Consider the following 16,136-nt stretch of genomic DNA (forward strand, 5'->3'; position numbering starts at 1 on the left):
CTATCGAAGAAAATATCTCGCGGCATACATGACTCTCGCTCGAGTGGAGGAAAAGGAGGAAACGGAAAAGGGAGGGATGGGGATTTAGGAGGGGGAGGGGTAGTTGGGGGATAGGAAAACGTGGTGTAGACGGGGTATGGGAATCGTATGGAGATCGATTTCGAGAAAACACGAGGTAACCGCATACAAACGACGAGAAACACGCAAGGCGTTCTTGAAAACATTTTCAAATCTCTTCCTGCCTTTCGAAATAACAAAAGCCGTTTTATGTTGTAGATATTTTGAAAGAGAATAATTCGTACTGGAGCTTGTTCGCTCTAACGCCCGTTGATTTTCTAGCAGCTACTTTGTATAATGAGCGAGCGCTCTCCGGATTTGATAATAATAGTCCATGCAAAAGAGTTGATAGAAAGAGAGAGAGAGAGAGAGAGAGAGAGAGAGAGAGAGAAAGAGAGAATGAGAGAGAGGGAGATTGAATATTCCTAGGTGAAATAAACTGCAAGTCCGTAGAGGATAAAAGAAGAAGAAAAAATGGAGATGGGGAGGTGGGAAAGACGGAGAGATGGAGAAAAACCAAACAAAAAGAAAAAGAAAAAAAAAGAGAAACAAACCAAAAAAAAAGGAAAAAAGAGAAAAAGAGAAAAAGAGAAAAAGAGAGGAAGAGAGAGAGAGAGAGAGAGAGAGAGAGAGAAAAAAACGAAAATAAATAAAACGAAACGAGGATGCAAAAATGCAGCTAATTTTCTAGGGGATTAACGGGAGAAAAAAAAGTTTCAACGATTAAAACGATTTTTCTACATTTACATTTACATTTCCGAACGTTGTATATATATATATATATATTTTTTTTTTTCTGTTTAAAAAACGGAGGAAAAAAAAAGTTTCACACGACAATCGGGAATTATTCTTCATTGAATAAATAAATTTGACGAAGTAGTCGAGGGTGACGTTTAAAAATGTAGACGGAAGAATCGACGACGACGACGACGACGACGACAACGACGACGACGACGACAAACTTCGGAAAACGTTCTTCTCTTTTCTCTCGAAAAGAGAATCGTTACTTGACACCTCTCGCCAAACAGACAGCGAGGATAGATTAGATTTTCTTGATTACATAGAAGCACAAACGAACGAGAGATAGATAGACAGAGACAGAGGCAAAGACAGAGACAAAGACAGAGACAAATAGAGAAAGAAAGAGAGAGAGGGGAGGGGGAGGAGAAAGAGAGTGTACCTTTCTCTATCTCTATCTTTATTTGTACGTCTATCATTCTATTTCTTTTTCCTCTTTTTATTTATGAGTGACTTTAATAGGTTCGATTAAAAAAAAGAAATTTTATTGCGATAAATGACGAATTCGCGAAGTACAAAGATACCCAGGTGCATTAATCCCCAAATTGACTCTTTTCGAGGGCGAAGAGGACTTTCAATTAAGTGATAACGCTTATCATTGACTCGTAGCTACGCTGCGAGCTATCTTGCAACATGAAAATTCTCTCTCTCTCTCTCTCTCTCTCTCTCTCTTCCACCCTTTCTTTCTCACTCATCCGCATATATTCCTCTTCCTCGATGTGTTTTTTAACTAATTCCCCTCCGGCGGTACTAACCACCCCACTCCGTTCCCTTAGCTTCACCATCAACGCGCGCTCTTACCGATCATCCTTTTCTAAACTACCTTTTCTATTTTTCTTTTAAACGTTCATGGAGGTCGCATTTACTATCGTCAATCCCTCAGACATCGTATATCTATCTTCTTTCTTCTTTCCCCCTTCTCCATCTTCTCTTCGCTCACTCACTCTTTCCCCTATCACTCTTTTTTCCTTTATTCTCTTTATTTCTCTTTCTCTCTTATTTCCATTATTTCTCTTTCTCCCTTTCTCCCTATCTCTCTTATTCTCTTTTTTCTCTTTCTCTTTTTCTGTTACTCTTTTTATTTCTCTTTCGTTTCTCTCTTTCTCTCTCCCTCTCTCTCTCTCTTTCTTTCTTTTTTTTTCTTTTTTTTTTTTTTTTTTTTTTTTATATATAACTTTGCCCAACCAAACAAAAATATCTTATTTCCTATGGAAATCGTGGTTGAATACCACGCGCCGCTTCCGAGAGGCGCGTACGTGCGATGATTAACGAAAGCGTTCAAGCAATTAGTAGCGAATTCCGAGTAGAAAGCTTAACGCTACACCAGGGATAATTTCGACACAGGCAGGACATCTTTGATTTTCTCTGCTTTCGGACTAACTGCTTTTTTTTCTATTGTTTTCTCTTTTTTTTTTTTTTTTTTTTTTTTGTATATGAAAACTAAAACGAAATGAACAACGTTCAACGTTATCTATAGGTATCATTTGGAAAAAAAAAAATTAATAGAAATGAAAAATAAAATAGAAAAAAGAAATATCAAAATTAACGTAGGTCGCATTGTTTCAATTTTTTTTTTTTTTCTTCAAAATGATATATATATATATATATATATATATATATATATATATAGAGAGAGAGAGAGAGAGAGAGAAAGAGAGATCAAATGAAATTAAAGAGCGATTATTGAAACAGTTCCGTTTTATCTCATTGACTTCTCTACTTTGTTATTTATATTAGCCGACCATCACGTTGTAATTTCAATCGTTCCAACTTCATCTCATTAATCGTTAATTAATGATTCGCCAACATATAGAAATATGAGGAATTAGTAGAATTATCCAACGGATTAATCGTTGAGACTCACTACTACCTATCTCCGTTCACTTTCTATCTCTCTCTCTTTTTCTCTCTCTCTCTGTCTGTCTGTCTGTCTGTCTGTCTCTCTCTCTCTCTCTCTCTCTCTCTCTCTCTCTCTCTCTCTCTATCTCTGTATCTCACCCCCATATCCTCCCACCATGCGCACTCGTTTTTCTTTCTCGATTTTCTCCGTAAAAAGTCGCGCTTTTATCTCTGATAGCGTTTCAAATTGCCCCACGTCAGGCACCGTCGCTCACATCGACGAATTATATTCTCTCGAAAGAAAGAATTTCACGGATGCACGTTCGTGACTCGTTCGTGAAAACATATTTACGAAATCGGTTAACTGTTATTTTCTCTTTTGTTTAATAAAAATGAATAAAAGATTGTTCGATGGTCGAGAAAATACAATAGTAACAATTTGTTGAGAACAAAAACGAAAAATAGAAAGATATATTTATTTTATGTTTACGGGCGAACGAAAATATTTAACTTCTTTTTTTTTTTTTTGTTTCTTTTATCTAATTTATTTTCGTTTCCAATGCTTATATAGTTATCCGTATGGTCTTAAAAAATAAAAGCCCGTCGGATACGAAGAACGTATATATGCGGCCATCGAAATATTTACGTAGAGATAGGGAGATACATGTATCTTCCATCTTAAGCGTTCCGTTCACGGAAAACACATTATTTCATAAGCGCGCAGATCCAAAAGGATTAATAGTTTATAGAAATAAAATTGGAACAAGAAGGAGAGAGAAGGAGATAAAGAGAGAGAGAGAGAGAGAGAGAGAGAGAGAGAGAGAGAGAACGATGCAAATAAGTGAGATATATATATTATTACTAAGTATTGTTGTTGAACGATTTGACTTTAGCGGGCTTTAAATCTTTGCTGATTAAATTTAACTCCGAAATAATGAAATTAATATAAGTGAATTGCGTCAATGTAAACTGAATTTATTTGTCCTAATCGTCGCAATGTTATTTGCTAATCATTGTCAATATGAACTTCCATTATTTTTTCTTTTTTTATTTCATTTACACAATAGGTATTAAACAATAATAATATTAATAACAATGATAATAATAACTTCTACTTTTTAATTTCTCTCATTCTTATTGATTCCTAAAGAAAAAAAAAAAAAAAAAAAAAAAAAAAAAAAAAAAAAAAAAAAAAAAAAGCGAATAAATAAATACTAAAATATTTCATCTATATAAACATTAAAAGTGTCTAGTGATAATGATTTTCTTGAAACGCGACAAGATAATCTTTTAAAAGTTAAGAAATTATATTTATCGATCATATATTGAATAAAAAAGTTCCGTAATAAATTAGTTTTAGATGAACAAATTAATACATTAATATGTCATCGTAAATATTCTTTTATTTTATATATATATATATATATATATATATATATATATATATACACGTTCTACATATAAATAATATCTTCATTTACGATATGACATTTTGTTTAAAAAGTATAAAAATGTGTTTTGGAAAAATAAATTTATTGTTCGTTAATGTTGCAATACAACATCGAGATATTCTTAACTAAGAAATAAGATCGTATCATTTCAGAGCCACCGCCATCGGTATCACCGCAAGACCGACATCAATGATCGATCTCACCCTCTTTCTCTCTCAACCTCTCCCTCTCTCTTTCACACAACCATCCCCTTACTCGCTTACCCCCACCCTTCATCTCCCCCCCCATCTCTCTCAGTCTCTCTCCGTTTTTTGATCTTCCTCTCTTTCACGACTTTCAAGATCCGTGACCGCAAGAGCTATGAGTGTTTAAAGAGAACGAACGTGTATATGTATGTATGTGTATGTGTATGTTTGAGAGAGAGAGAGAGAGAGAGATCGTAATCCAAACTAGGACATCGTCGCCGACGAATTCGAGTTAGCTCGAACTAGTATAAGCGGTGGTGTACGTTCGTGTTTGGGGGTTGAAAGTAGAGTGAGAAGCAAATGTTGGCTGCTAGCTGCTAGCTGCTAGCTGCGGGTAAAGAGAAAGAGTCAACGACTAAGGATTTTCATTTGAGAGAAAGAGATAAAGAGAGTGGGGAGGGGTGGAAGGGAAAAAAAATATTGTAATAGAAGAACACAGGAGGGAGAGAGAAAGGAAGAGAGAGAGAGAGAGAGAGAGAGAAGCGATCATCGACGGTGGTAACTAAAAAGGGTAAAAGCGGGAGACTAAAGAGGGATATAGGGCTCTAACCTCGTAGGGGAAGATTGTTTTCATTCGGTTAGAAGAGAGAAGGGAGAAGAGAAAAGGATGAACGGGGAAAGAGGGGTTCCAATTGAAAAGAAGCGAGAACCGAAGAAGAACCACGGCTCGAAAGCCGGCTAAGTGTCAGAGGGACAAGTAGTGGGGTGATGATTTATTTTTTTTCTCTCTTTTTCTTTCTTTCTCCTTCTTCATCTTCTTCGTCTTTTTTTTCCTTCTCTATACCTCACCCTCACGCCCTCTGCCCTCCCCCGCCCCACCTTCTTTCTCTATCTCTCTGTCTGTTTGTTCGTTTGTCTTTCACAAGCATACACACGCGCACATATAGCGCGCATACACACACACACACACACACACACACAGATATCTCTTCTTTTCTCTCGTGTTTTCTCTAGAGACCAGCGAAAGACAGAGGAATGAAATAGGAAGCGATGGACTACCGTTAACGCCAGGAGGCCGCGCCGTCGTGATAAATGATAAATGATACGTGATAAATGATTTTAAAGAAAAAAGGAGAAGAGAGAGCGACAGAAAGAAAAAGAGAAAGAGAGAGAGAGGGAGGGAGGGAAAGAAATAAAAAAAGAAAAGAGAGAGAGAGAGAGAGAGAGAGAGAGAGAGAGAGAGAGAGAGAGAAAGGATCGTTACTCGGATGATCGATGCACGAGCTACGTAAATTCGTTGGGGGTGGTAGGAAAGACGCGAGTACACGATATTATAGATTATTTCCGGTACACACCGTGGCTCGTCTTTTATCGTGAGGCTCATGGTAGACGGGAAGAATGGTGGAGGAAGAGGAGGTAAAAGAGAAAGAGGAGTAAGAGGTGGAGGAATAGGAGTAGGAGTAGGAGGAGGTGGAGAAGGAGGAGGAGAAAGAAGAGGATGAGGATGAAAGAGGTGGAGGCGGCGGTAGCGGTGGTGGCAACGCTGGTGGTGATGGTGGTGGTGGTAGTAGTGGTAGAAAGAGAGAAAGAGAGAAAGTGGGGAAAAGGACGAAGAGAAGAGAGGGTGAGTTGGTTGGTTGGTTGGTTGGTTGGTTGGTTGGTTGGCTGGTTGGTTGGTTGGTTGGTAAAGGAGATAATTTATCGTTCTTCGTTCTCGCCGATCGTGCCGGCGCTCGGTTCAAACGTTGCAAATAAAACAGATTAATCCTTCGGAGAGATGTAAATTGCAAATTGTCCGCGAGCGTGTTCGAGGGATGAGAGGAGGAGAGGAGGGGAGGAGTAGGAGTAGGAGGAGGGGCGATATTATTACGGTTAATTAGGGAGTCGCGAATAACCAATAACTTTTCATTTTTCTTCCAATTAACGTCAGTTGGGATTCACGAAAAAAAATGGGATAGATAGATAGATAGGTAGAGAGAGAAAGAATGAGAGAGAGAGAGAGAGAGAGATATTAAAAAGAAATAGAAATGTATAATAACGCGTTACATTAGATTCGTTCACAATTTGTCGCTGTATCGGACTTTTGTACCCTCCTCGGGGATTCATTTCCTATCTTAACTACCCTTCTTTCTCGACCCTTTTCCTCACTTTTTTTTCCTCAACTTCTTACTTTTATAACAACTCTATTCATCAATTAACAGTTAAAACTGCGACAATTTCTGTCAAGTAGTTTTCTCCCTTTCTGAACATTCCCGAACGTTCTCTTTCTTTTCCTTTTTCATTTCTTCTTTTTGTTGTTCATATATATATATATATAAACATAAAAATTTATTAATTACTTGCCGATTATGATAAAAAAAAATAGGAAAATGTTATTCGATTTTATCTAAGTGGATATATAATCCGACGGTAAAAATTCTTTTTATATCTATTTATTATACGTGTATATATATATATATATATATATATATATATATATATATATTTATGTAGAAAAGTAGTATACTGGAAACTTACTTTTTTTGAAATATCTCTTTCGAGATGAAATTTTTATTAACGAGGATTAAAAAATTTCTCTTTCTCTCTCTCTCTCTCTCTCCCTCCCCCCTCTCTCTCTTTCTCTCTTTCGATGACGGCACGATGAGAGTACTCTTTCCGGTTGTATTTATATTTTCTTTTTCTTTTCCTTCTTCTTCCTCTTTTTCCCCCCTTCCAAATAACGAACGATTCGCGAAGTGGGATGGCATCGATTTAAAATAACACGGTCGAATGAATCTTCGAAGAGCCTAATTGTAAGTATATTTCGCCGCAGGGTATAAAGTAGTGGGTGGTATAAGTTGAAGTGGAATGGGATTTAGGTAGGGGCAGCGTATCGGCGAATGGACGCAATTTCCTGACGATTCAAGCAAGTAGTGTCCCATTGCACGAGAAGTACTTATTTTCCTTCCCTTCTTTCTCCGTTTTCCCCTTCTCTATTTCCCGAGTCTAACAACCAATACTCGATTCACGTTGGGCTTGCACCCCATTAGAATCCCTCGCCCTACGGGTACAAGGGTGAGAAATGATCGGCCGCTAATGCTAATGAATATCAGCTCGTCCCGCACGAGGCTGCGCGACAAGGGGTATGAGGGATAAGGGATGAGGGATGAAGGGGAAATTGTTTGGAGTTTCGGCTAGGCGCTATTGGCTAGTGGCAGTAAGCAGGCAAGTGTCTAGCGTGTTTGAACGAGGGCGACGACTAACTCGCTTTTAAGAAAATTGCTGACAGAAGGGTGATCGCTCGCTGTTTCCCTTAATTAGCCGAAATTACACGATTTCCCAAGCTTAAACGTCCCTTCACCTTTCTCTCTCTCTCTCTCTCTTTCTCTTTCTCTTTCTCTCTGTCTTTCATCTCTTTTTCCCTTTCAATTCAAAGCAATCGGTTTCTCGATCTTCTTTCAAGAAAACGAGCGTATCGTCTCGTTGAGATCTTAATTATCAAAAGTCTTCCTTTTCGTTATGCCTTATCAAAATTAACTAAAATGTTACAAGAAGAAATTTATATATCTATATATTATTTATCATTATTATTATAATTATTATAATTATTAATTAAATCTCACCTGTTTATGCATCTCCACGTTGAGGCCATACGACATCTCGTAGTACTGAAACAGAAGGATCAAAGTTTAAGAGTAAATAATATCAATAATCGGATCCGTCTAATTCTTTCGAAATTTCGTTCTCTTTTCTTTTTCTATTTTCACTTTTCTTTTTTCCTTTCCTTTTTTCTTTCTTTCCTTTTTCTTCTTTTTTTCTTTCTTTTTAATTTTTTTTTTTTTTTTTCGAGACGAGAGACATTTATCGGCGTCAAGCGAAAAACGACGTTCCATTTTGTACGCCATCTTTAGAATTACGTTCCGTAATATCTGAAGATAAACGAAGAGAAAATTCGATCATTATCGTAACACCGAGAGAATTTAAATAGAATATCTCTTCCGCATTTTCATCCTTTTTATTTTCATTTTATTTTATTTTCATTTTATCCTTATTATTATTATTATTATTATTATTATTATTATTATTATAATTATTATTATTATTATTATTATTATTATCTCTATGTATCGAGCAACATCGGAATAAGATGAAAAAGGATCATTGGGACGATCTATTATCATACCCACCCAATTGAGATAGATCAATCGAACCAATATTCTCTATCGTTTCTTTTTTTCTTTTGACACGAAATGAAAGATTCCTGTTATGTTTTAGTCGGTGCCAAGATCAATCGAGCTTAACCTCCTCGAAGATACTTTACTCGGAAAACGCGTCAGGCATTTCTCTTTCCGTTTAAAATCTCATCTTTGCCCTATAGAAATATAATCGACAGATTAATTTACTTTTCTTCGATTCGCTGATAGAAATATCCATGTTTTTTATGTGTTTATGTATGTGTTTGTGTATGTGTGTGTATGTGTGTGTATGTGCACATATCCTTTTATTTTCTTTTCAAGAAATATTTATCGCAATGAGAAAGCGATGTAACAAAACAAAACTAAAATTAACTCTTAAGATTACTATTTGATAGTATAATAATAATAATAATAATAATAATAATAATAATAAAAATAAAAGATTATTACTAAAAGCATGATTATTGTTATAATAATATTAATATTAAAAATGATAATAAATGCATGAGTTTAATCAACGATTAAATTTATCGAAAATAAAACCAATACAATATCGGCAAAAAGTCCTTAGATCATTTTAAAAATTGATTACTCTTTCTCGAGAGAAAGATATTTAATTTTTCGTTCTTTCAATTATTCGTAAGGCTCGATTGTAATTTTGCGATCTTAGAAAAAAAAGAGAAAAAGACAAAAAAAAAAAAAAGAAAAGAAAAGAACGTAGCCTAAAAAATGTTGCATAAAGGAGTAATTCAATTTTTAAAAATGAGAATAGTAACTTTTGGATCGGCCTGTATAAATAATCCCTTCTTTTATCGCGCGTTAAATTCTACAGCGCAAAAATTTGTTTAATTCACGAAAAATTTTATCGTTACGTTTAAAACGTAATCCGATGCTTGTCGGACGTGAGAATTTTCTTCTCACTCTCCATATGAAAAAGAAAAAAGAAAAAAGAAAAAAGAGAGAGAAGAGAAAAGAAAAAAGAAGGGCAAAATAAATATATAAAAAACAAAAAGAAAAGAAACTCACTTAAACAATTTTATCACGATACGATTCGAGTTAGTTGCCAGGGTAATAAGACGGATCTTGAATGCGACGATCCACGCGAAAGTATCATTTACCAAGCACCTATTTCCATCCCCTACATTCCACCCCTTTCTCTACGTTCGCTATCTCGTGATACGATACACGAGACGAAAATAAAAAAAAACATTGGCTTGTTTAAAGTAACTTTAAGATCCAAACAGTAACTTAATAAATAATTCAATCCTATAATATATTTCTGTTGTTTCTTTTTTATACGACTATCTCATTTTTCCTTAATTATTGGATGCAAAAAAAAGGAAAAAAAAAAAAAAGAAAGAAAGAAAGAAAGATAAAAAGAAAAACTTTTCTAATCACAAATCTTCTTATATCTCTAAGAGAAGAAGAAAAAAGAAAAAAAGAAAAAAAAATGATAAAAAGAAAGAGAATAAAAGAGAAAAAAGGAAAAAAAAATGAAGAAGAAAGAAAGAAAGAAAAGAAAAGAAATTTAATTAGCTACATGTACTGATGATATTTCGACGACATATATGTGTATGCATGTATGTTTGTGTGTGCGTGCGCGCGCGCGCGTGTTTTGTATTAATAAACAAGAAAAAGAACAAGAAATATCTCGCGAATCTCGTGAAGTAGTATCTCGTTCGAGAGCATCGAGAACTTCGATCGAACTTTCCCCCCTCCCCCCGGCCCCTTTAGTTCAGCCCCGTTCGACCGCTGCCCATTCTCCTGGTTCGTCGTTCCCCGAAAGACTAGATGAAACGGGGAACGAACCATCGAATATATGTGTATATATATATATATATATATATATATATATATATATATATATATATATATATATACACATATACGTAAGTGCGCGCGAGCACGATCGTAAATCGGTTAGTGGCTGTCACTTAGCACACCGCGTGTCCGCCTTTAACCGCGCTTGTTCCAGGACGAATGGCTTCAGGGGGTTGGTGGTTGGTTGCCTGTGCCTGCCTGCTTCTGGCGAGCCTGAGAGAAGGCATATGTATGTATACCTACGTTACTCTACGAAAGCATATGTATGTACATATATATGTATGTATGTATGTATGTATGTATGTATGTATGTATGTATGTATGTATGTATGTACGTATGTATGTATGTACTTACACGGGTCGACATTTACCAGATAGATAGATAGATAGATAGATAGATAGATAGATAGAGAGAGAGAGAGAGAGAGAGAGAGAGAGAGAAAGAGAGAGAAAGAGAGAGAGAGATCGATAGCATCGGCTACGGAAATATACCAGCTTAATAATGCAGTCGATAAGCACCACGATGGGAAGAAAGAAATGGCTTGTGAGAGGGATTCAGAAGTGGGGTGAGGGAAGAAGGGAGGAAGAGAGAAAGGGGGAGGAGGATTGGTAACGTCGTCTTCGCCGACGACGACGGCAACGACGGCTACGACGAGTGAGTATGAGTAGCTTCTGTACATACACGAGCGCAACATTTTCCTGTAAACGTGTCCCTCCCTCTTCTCTCTCTCTCTCTCTCCCTCTCTCTCTCTCTCTCTCTCCCTCTCTCTTTCTCTTTCTCTCGAGTATCGAGCTATCTACCAGCGATAATCTTCCTCGACAAATCCAATGCCTTGATAATAATTTCCTCTTCCATGTGAGAGCGAACTCGTACTTCAGTCGGTTGATAAAACGCACGTCCGTCGTTAGTTCGAAGCTAATTAGTTTGAGAGCTATCAGGAAGCGCTCGACGTCGAGCCATTCGATACTCTCTCTCTCTCACTCTCTTTCTCACTCTCTTCCTACCCCTCATTTCTCTCGCTCTCTCTCTCCCTCTCCCTCTCTCTATCTATCTATCTATCTCTCTTCCTGTTGTTAGAATTGACTAGGCGCGAACCTATTGCGCGATTCGACGAAAGATAAACTTTTATATTTTCTCGTGTCCCGTTTCCACTATGATCGTCCTTCCGTTCCCAGCAGCTTTATTTTCTTCTCGTCACTTCTCTCTCTCTCTCTCTCTCTCTCTCTCTGCTCTTTCCCCAAATAATTTTCTTGTCGATCTTTTTTGTTTATCCTCCCCCGTACTTCTTATCACTGTATCTACACTTAATATTTCACGAGTTTTATTTTCGCGTGACACCATCATAAATTAAATTAATTACCCATAACTAAATAGATATAGGTAATTAATTTAATTTTATTGCTTCGAATATACGAAAAGTATTTTTTATTCCCTTTTAAATGTTATAGCACTAATATATATAAATATATACATACATATATACATACATATATACATATATGTTTCTCTCGTTCTTCTTTCGACGTGAAATAATAATACGACGTCAACGAATAATCGATACGATTTGACGATACCACGTCTTATTCCGCATGGCGAAGCGCATATCGATTTCTCTGAAAGTTCGAAAGGCCACGTGGAAAAAAGTCAGACCCGAAGAAGTCGATTATCGGACGGTAAGAGAGAGAGAAAGAGAGAAAGAGAAAAAGAGAGAGAAAGAGAGAGAGAGAGAGCCGAAGGAAAAGGGACAAAAAGGGACAAAAAGGATGACAGAGGGAAAGAAGAGGGAGAGAATAAAAAAAAAAGAAAAAGGAAAGAAAAGGGAAAAAAAGGAAAGAAAACAGGGGGAAAAAAAAGGGAAGGAAGAAAAAGAAGAGAAGTGAAAAGGGGAGAGAAAAAAGGGAAAAAAGAGAAAAGAGAAAAGAAAAAAAGAAAAATTAAAAAGAGATCGTATCGATCTCATCTTTACCTCAACCTTTCCTTTTCTATTTTCACGTGGCTCGAAACCCAATAATGGGGGATTGTATCGATAATTTCACCCCCCACCCCAACCCCTCCAGTTATTCGATATGGATCTTTTAGGAACGAGACCCTTTGATATGGCGATCGAGCTAACTCTCTTTTTTCATTCTCTTTTCGTTTCCCCCCGTCGGTCTACACCTATACCAGCCCTTCCCCAACTTCCTCACCATCGACTCGCTCCTTTCATTTTTTTCTTTTCACATAACTGATGGATTTTTCGTTTGCCCTCTTCAATCTTCCCTAACCCCTTAACTCTTTCCTTACCCACTTCCCCTCACCTATCCACCACCACCCACAGCATATTACATTTCTTTTCGTATCTCCAAACGTTTCTTATCACGAAATTCAATCAAATTTTCTGCGACACATTTATCTCTAATTAAATAATAATTATTATAATAATAAGTCGCAGTAGGAAAAAGGAAAAAGGAAAAAAAAAAAAAAAAAAAAGAAAAAAGTAAAATCAAAATACATTTTTCTATCTCGTCGAAAATATTTATACGTTGTCAAAAGAATAAGATGAAGGACAAAGTGAAATAGCTGAAGTAGGTGTTCTTGAAAGTGAGGACGGGGGATAAGGAACGGAAGGGGAAGGGAAAGGAAGGGGGTGGGTGGGCGAGCAAGGGTGACACGTAAGGATAACGTTGGAAGAAGAAATTCATTCTGTAATAGCTCGTATTTCAGAATGTCCCGGAGGCGATAAACCGCGAGACAAAGGAATGCCAAAGAGAGTATTATGGAAGAAAGAAAAGGACAGGTATAGTAGTCTTAAGGAAAACTTTGGATACCTGGAGGTATATTGGAGGAGCGTTAGAGAATTATTCGATGTTTATGGGGGAGAGGAGGGAGATGGGAAAAACGTTGGCGAATGACTTTAACTTTTGTTGGATGTAAGAGAAAGAGAAAGAGAAAGAGAGAGAGAGAGAAAACGATGATCATTTCGTGATTTACGAATGTTAAATGAAACTTACAAAATTTTAATATCGACGTTCAATATCGGTCGTAGAATTTTCATTAATTGAACTTCATCATCAAAATCGTTCGTTGTTTTAATTACGAATATTCTTTGACATCTTTCTTTCTCTTTTTTTTTTTGTTTTTTTTTTGTTTTTTATTTTCTTTTTTATTTTATTTTCTTTCCTTTCTTTCTATCCTTTTTTCCTTTTCTCTTTTATTTTTTTTTCTTTTTTTTTTTCTTTTTATTGTCCATTTACAAAGTTTCATCTCGCGCCACGTACCGTCGGCAAATTAATTTCCAAACATTCGGAGAACTCGTTGACTTTTGTCTGTTTCCACTTCCCTCTCTCCTAAACCCCCATCCAACCCCCCCTTCTCTCTCTCTCTCTCTCTCTCTCTCTCTCTCTCTCTCTCTCTCTCTCTATCTGTTTTTGTCTCTCTTGTTTTTATTCATTTCCGACGGCACAGGGTCGAGATAAAAAATGTGTTCGCTTCGATTTGATCGAGTCGTGTTCGACTAGAGAAGTATGTACATAGGCCGAGAATCAATTTGAGGGTGGCAACACTTGGTAATAAAAAATCGTTCCTCCGATGATCATGGTCCATTTCGAAAAACGAACGAACGAACGAACGAACGAACGAACGAACGAACGAACGAACGAACGAACGAACGAACGAACGAACGAACGAACGAACGAACGAACGAACGAACGAACGAACGAACGAACGAACGAACGAACGAACGAACGAATGAACGGACAAACGAACGAACGAACGTAGCAAAGACCTATGTATGGTGGATCGTTTATGCGTCGTGAAAAAAAAAAAAAAAAAAATTGAAAAAATTGTGATTTCCGTTCTCGCCTGTAAAAAAGGAAAGAAAGATAAAACAAAAAAAAAACAAAACAAACAGAAAAAGAAGAAGAAGAAGAAGAAGAAGAGAGAAAAAAGGGGTTAACCTAACTACAATACACATAGGTAGTAGGTACGTCTTCTCGTTCTACGGTCTATACGTGAAATTGAACCTTCTCGACGGGTTTCGATCGCTTGTACCGTGTTTAAACCGAGCGCGAAATGTTTTCAAACTTGAGGGAGGACGACGACGACGACTGGACTAAAGATAATTTCCGTGTCAATATATATTCATGCCTTTGAATTTCCTTAAGAGGATCGCTTCCAAGATCTCCGAGTAGTTGAAAATAAAAAAAAAAAAAAAAAAAAAAAAAAAAAAAAAAGGAAGAAAAAAGAAATAAGAGAAAAAAAAAGAATGGAAGAAGTCTCTTAAGGGAGAGGAAAAGATAGTGATAGAGATAGAAATAGAGATAGAGAGAGATAGAGAGAGATAGAGAGAGAGAGAGAGAGAGAGAGAGAGAGAGAGAGAGAATTGAGGTAAGAAGACGGAGGGAACGAGTCGATGATTTTGTAGGGAAAAGTAAATGAAAAGGGTGAAATAGAAAAGGAAAAAGGTAAGAGAGACCGACGCGCTAGCGGATTTACGTGGCGCGTTACCCTAATGAAAATCGTCGAGGGTAAACAGGGAAAGAGAGTGAGAAAGAGAGAAAGAGAAAAAGAGAGAGAGAGAGAGAGAAAAAGGGCGACAGCCGGGATACACGAGGACGGAATTAGAATATCAAACGCACATTCTCGAGGTGAACGCGTATATATCTTTATATACGATATACATATACATATATTTAACGGTGTATATATATATATATATATATATATATTATATAATACGTGCAGACGCATATACACGCGTATTTTGCACTAATACTAGTTTAAGGTAAAACATACGTATATGTAATACTTGCCAGTGTGGTTGACAAACCCTCGACATCAATTTCTCTCTCTCTCTCTCTCTCTCTCTCTCTCTCTCTCTCTCTCTCTCTCTCTCTCTAATTCTCCTCGTTCCTCCCTCGTCCTTTACAATCCCTAGTCCATTCCGTCTCTCTTCTCATTTCACCCTCTCTCTCTCTCTCTCTCTCTCTCTCTCTCTCTCTCTCTCTCTCTCTCTCTCTCTCTCTCTCTCTCTCTTTCTCTTTCTCTTCTACTGTTTCTCTGAGCGTTTGCTATCTCTCTCTTCGTTTACTTTGGAGATATCGATTACCGGCTCAGCTCCCAACCCCATCAACCCCTCTGTTACCTACAAGCATTGCTCCCTCTGGAACACCCCTCAACCTCTTCTCTCTCTCTCGCGCGCGCGAGCACGATCTCTCTATTTCTATCCATTCGGCCCAGCTTGCTGTTTGCTCGCTCGCACGGTGTCACATCGGTCTAACATTTTCCAGGGACGCTATAGTTCGCGACAATTACGATCAAACGTACTCGACTATCGCTCTAAGATCTTTCTATTCAACGTGCAAGCGCTATCACGTGTGTTACATCAAAGGATACAATATATAGAGATATCTCTATACGTTGACGCGAGATTGACCGTAGAGTACCTTTGCCACTAGCTTTCCCTAAAACAAAACTAATTTCTCTTATTTCTATTTTCTTTCGTTCCGTTTTCATTTATTTGTTCGTTATTATCACAAATAAAAATACTATTCACGATACGGGATCCTAAGAAATTTTCTTTCTCATCATCCCGACGTGATATTTTTCTCACGTTTATAGTTTATTAACGAATGTAATTAATAGGAAATAGTTTTATTTGAAAAATTCGCTTTTATAAATGGTATATGCTTGTATTTATATGAAAAATAGAAAAATATCAAATCGAAAATTAGTCAGGAATAAAACAGTATAATCATTATAATGATTATGATAATAATAATAACAACGATGATAATAATAATAATAATAATAATAATAATAATAATAATGA

General features: G+C 36.8%; 1 protein-coding gene across 16 annotated transcripts in view; it reads right to left on the minus strand.

The window, feature by feature from the left end:
• Positions 1–16,136, minus strand: part of LOC124427732 (protein groucho-like) — an 80,852-nt gene that overhangs the window by 40,961 nt on the left and 23,755 nt on the right. For all 16 annotated transcript variants that reach the window (XM_046971013.1, XM_046971011.1, XM_046971010.1 and 13 more), the window contains exon 5: positions 7,933–7,977. In XM_046971013.1, the coding sequence (XP_046826969.1) occupies positions 7,933–7,977 (45 nt within the window). The remainder of the gene's footprint in view (positions 1–7,932; positions 7,978–16,136) is intronic.

The sequence above is a fragment of the Vespa crabro genome, chromosome 10 (assembly GCF_910589235.1).
Source record: "Vespa crabro chromosome 10, iyVesCrab1.2, whole genome shotgun sequence".
In the NCBI taxonomy this organism is placed as follows: domain Eukaryota; kingdom Metazoa; phylum Arthropoda; class Insecta; order Hymenoptera; family Vespidae; genus Vespa; species Vespa crabro.